This window comes from Mastigoproctus giganteus, chromosome 3 (assembly GCF_048544385.1).
Source record: "Mastigoproctus giganteus isolate SK-2022 chromosome 3, ASM4854438v1, whole genome shotgun sequence".
NCBI lineage: Eukaryota > Metazoa > Arthropoda > Arachnida > Uropygi > Thelyphonidae > Mastigoproctus > Mastigoproctus giganteus.
In genome coordinates, this window is record NC_143577.1 from 92,084,006 (window position 1) to 92,088,608 (window position 4,603).

The 4,603-nt window shown below is 41.5% G+C and overlaps 1 protein-coding gene across 1 annotated transcript; it reads left to right on the forward strand.

Annotated features, from left to right (window-relative positions):
• Positions 1-1,622: 1,622 nt before the first annotated feature.
• On the forward strand, positions 1,623-3,698 carry LOC150088152 (uncharacterized). The gene has a single exon (XM_090370045.1). It carries the CDS (start codon positions 1,623-1,625, stop codon positions 3,696-3,698), a length of 2,076 nt encoding a protein of 691 aa, XP_090226171.1.
• Positions 3,699-4,603: the final 905 nt, after the last annotated feature.

Below are 4,603 nucleotides of genomic sequence, written 5' to 3' on the forward strand. Positions count from 1 at the left end.
TGGGAAATGTGCTACGAGGACAATCAATATCCTACAGCTAAACATTAATGGAACACAGAGGAAAAGAGACGAACTACAGAGTCTTTTACTTGAAAATGATGTTCACATTGCCTGTCTTCAGGAGACATGGCTGAACGACAAAATACAGCTCAATATTAAAGGTTACACTACGATTCGAAAGAATAGAGAGAATAAACGTGGAGGTGGATTAGCGTTCCTAATTAAAGACTCTGCCGTCAAGTATAAAGTTATCACTGCAGGGCAAGATACTGGCAACACAGAAGTCCAGGCTCTGGAGATCATCTCTCCAGAGCGCTCCTTCATCTTGGTCAATGTGTATCATCCTGATAACTCCTCCATCAGCCCCAATTCATTCAATGAAATAAGCAACATCCCAATAGACTCTGTTATTATGGTAGGAGACTTTAATGCAAAAAGTCCCACTTGGGGATCACCTGTCCTGGATGAAAAGGGACAGCAGATAGAAGATATCCTAATTGATCTAGGTCTGATCATATTAAATAACAAGCAAAATACCTACTTATCAAGAACTACTGGCACGGAATCTGCCCTTGATCTCACAGCAGTCAGCTATCATATCTCAAGCCTTTACAGCTGGAGAATCTTGAATAGTGCCATGAGTGATCATCGCCCCATTATAACCACACTTAAATTTCAAGCGGAGGAAGTTGACCAGAAAAAGAGATCATGGAACTTCAGAAAAGCAGATTGGACAGGTTTTACACAGTTACTGGACAAACTATGCTTAAATGAGCCTCGAACTGAATGTCTTGAAGAAAAGACTTCAAACCTTACAAAGAACATCACAATTGCGGCCAAGAGGTTCATACCCAGAGGTAAAAGGAAAAACAGTGGGTCCCTTATTGGAAAGATCTCAACATTGATTCTTTGATTAAAGAAAGGGACCATTTAAACGAACTAGTAAAGACCAACAACACAAGCCTAAACAGAAACAGGCTTGCCGAAGCTACAAGAAAGGTAGAGGAAGAGATAGCAAAGGGTAAGAGTAAAAAATGGGCAGAATTTTGCAACAGCTTAGACCCAAGGAAAGATGCAAAGTATTGGAAAGTCGTCGGAGCCCTAAATAAATGCTCTTCTAGTACAACAGATCAGAATTCAAACATCATTAACTCTTCTGGTTCTGATGCAGATACAAACAAAGCGGCAGCAAATATGCTAGCAACACACTACTCCAACATCAGTAAATTATCCTTCAATAGGGAAGACAAGAAATTGAATAGAAGAGTTAGAAGACTTCTGACAGAGGCAAGAGGATACAAAAATGATGATATCTTTACTCAGGCTATAACTTGCCAAGAGCTTAAGACAGCGATCGGGAACATTGATGCAAGAAAATCTCCAGGCAGTGATCTAATTTTTGGGGAGATGGTCAAGCGCTTTGGAGAAACCGCTACAAAATGCTTACTGGAAATAATAAACATAACTTGGCAAAAGGGAAAACTCCCCAAGGCATGGAAAACCTCAATCATTGTCCCTTTACTTAAGCCGGGGAAATCGCCCACCGAGTGTAAACATTACAGACCCATTGCACTCACCAGTATTTCTGCAAAATCACGGAACGTATAATACACTCTAGAATTATGAATGAACTCATAAAAACGAAAATATTAAATTTCTACCAAACAGCTTACAAGAAACAACATGCCACAGAAGATCAACTCTTTTATCTATGTCAGTCAATCATAGACGGCTTGCAAGAAAACCCTTCAAAAAAGACTATTGCTGTCTTCCTCGACATGACATCGGCCTTTGACACAGTCTGGAGAAAGAAATTAATTGAAATAGCATACAAACATGGTATAAAGGGTAACGCCCTAATATGGATTGCAGACTTTCTAAGAGACAGAAAGATCAGAGTAAGATATAATGGGGCCTACTCCAGGGACAGAAGAACATGGCAGGGAGTCCCGCAAGGCTCTGTTCTCAGTCCCTTGCTCTTCCTGCTATACACTAATAACGTCCATCAACATATAGACGAAGACACCAAGATTGCATGCTATGCAGATGACATAGCAATATGGCATACCAGCAGAGACATGGCAAAATCAGAAATATCCATAAACAGATCACTAAAAGGAATTGTGGACTGGGCAAGAGAACTGAAATTACAGATAAATCCCCATAAAACTAACCACACAGTTTTTACCACAGACAGAAGCCGCAGAAAGAACTTTAACCCAGCTATCGCTATAGACGGCGTGCCCACTTCAAAAATGGACAACCCAAAATATCTGGGTATAACCCTCGACACAGAACTACGTTTCACCAAACACATTGAAAACAGCTCCAACAGAGCACTGAAGAAGTTAAACATCCTAAAAAGCTTATGTGGTACGAACTGGGGAGCAAATCCGAAAACACTTAAAACAACTTATACCTCACTTATCAGGGCTAATTTGAAATATGCAGCACCAATATGGGCACATGCTTCTGAGTCTGCACTTGGAAAACTGGACAGGATCCAAGCAAGAGCAGCCAAAATAATCATCGGGGCTGTTTCGTCTACAAACAAGACCAAAGCAGAGCGGGAATGCGGCCTTCAGACACTCAATCAAAGAAGAAGATATCACACAATTAAATTCACTAATAAGGCTAACAGCAGAGACATTGATCATATCTCCCGTAGGACCTTTATAAATTGGAACTGCAGGTCAAGACTCAAAAGGTCATCCATCATGAAATACGATAAGGAAATCAGAGAAAGTCTTGATCTTGAATTCACAAAATATGACATACTTCAAGAGCCTACCTTACCATCTTGCATCCCCCAAAATACCACAATAAATTTGGATCTCGTGGAACACTGTACAAAAAAAGAAATCGAGACCATTGTCAAAGCTATAGGAATCAAAACAATTGAGACTTATTCGAGGCGTGACTTAGTACAGATGTATACCGATGGATCCTCTGACGAGACGATCCTCAAGAGCGGAGCAGGCATACACACCACCCTGACAAATACTACAAAAATGCAACAAAGCATAGGTGCAGGCAGCATCGCCTCTAGCTTTACATGTGAGCTAAGGGCAATCCTTGAGGCCCTAAATAGTTATATTTCACTAAGAGACATAGACAGAGCCAGAGGGCTTGTAATCTTCTGCGACTCAAGAGCGGCCCTGCTGGCAATAAAACATGGACGCGCAGGACTCACACAGGACATTCACCGACACTTGGAGACAGTTCATCAATTGGGAAAGAGCTGCACACTACAGTGGATGCCTGCGCATGTGGGTATAGAAGGAAATGAGGCGGCCGATAAACTGGCAAAAGAGGCAAGAAACTTAAATCACAACACCTCAAAAACCATAACTCTAGATGACGCTAATGCCATCGCCAGACACAGACTCAGACAGAAACATATAGAAACTGATCACCAAATCTGCGAGATTAATGCAAATAGGAACATCACTAAGACCATTGCCAGACTGAGAACTCGACACATGGCAGGTATGAAAATTAGTGCGGATGGTACCAGAACTTATAAACTTTGCAGAAACTGCCCGAGAGAACAGCTTACTCCGGAACACATCTTCAGCTGTCCTGCAATTCAGGCGACTTTGCAAAGCATGGACGAATCCCCTTTTCAGGGAGAACTTTACAACGAAAAGATCGTGGACTTAGCTAAAGCAGTGATATCAGCGCATGGTTCAATTTGACTTCAAATGGACACGACACCAACCACCAACCAACTATGAATGATCCGAGAGAAGCAAGACAAAGCGGGAAAATTTAAAATGGTGATATTTCTCGACAATGCCGAAGTAGTTTCTGCAAAAATAACGTATTTCAACTCACCAATCCAAAGGGATTCTCTTTGACTTGAATTTATCTCAGAAACTGAAGTTTGAACCACTTTTCAAATCACACTTTGAAGAGCACATAATCCGTGTATTCACGACTATTTTGGTTTGTGATGTAAATAGTTAATTTGCGTTGTTGAGCTTTTGCTCGGGAAACGCTGAAATGAGTGTAAATATGATGATGATGATGATGATGTCCCCCCTCTACTGCCCCGCGAGCAATGAGACTGCCCAGGTGCAAAGTGTATTAAAAGTGATTTCTATAGTGTTTAATTGAGATAGAGCAATACTATCCCAAGATTTCCTTTTTTTATTTTGTGGACAGCAGTGACTGCTCTGAGGCTCTCACATCCATGTTGTGCGGGGTCGACGCCCAGGCTTGGCCTGGACGGCTAAGAAGAGCTTAACTGTTGGTTAACAGTTAAATTGCCAGTGAAGTGCGGGATATTGGAAACGTTAATCCGAGTATTTCGCGCCCTTTTTGGGTTGCGGTAACTGGTGTTTTTGCTAAAGAACTTGTTGCTATATTGCGACGAGATTTGTAATTGCTCCTAAGGAGTAAGTATATTTGTTGTTTTGTTTGGCAATCTGCAATTGCTGTACACTGTGTGTATATTTATTGAGTTAATTTGTTTTGTATTAGCTCCTCATGGCTGCGCATCCTGAAGGGAAGCCTGGCACTTCTGGAAGTGAAGAAGAAAATGTTGTGGAGCTGGACGTGACCTGGTCTCCGCCTAGATTGAGACCATTGGCAGTTCGTC

Bases quoted from the DNA above. Each gene is read 5' to 3' on its own strand.
- LOC150088152 (XM_090370045.1), top strand. From the start codon at position 1,623: ATGAATGAACTCATAAAAACGAAAATATTAAATTTCTACCAAACAGCT.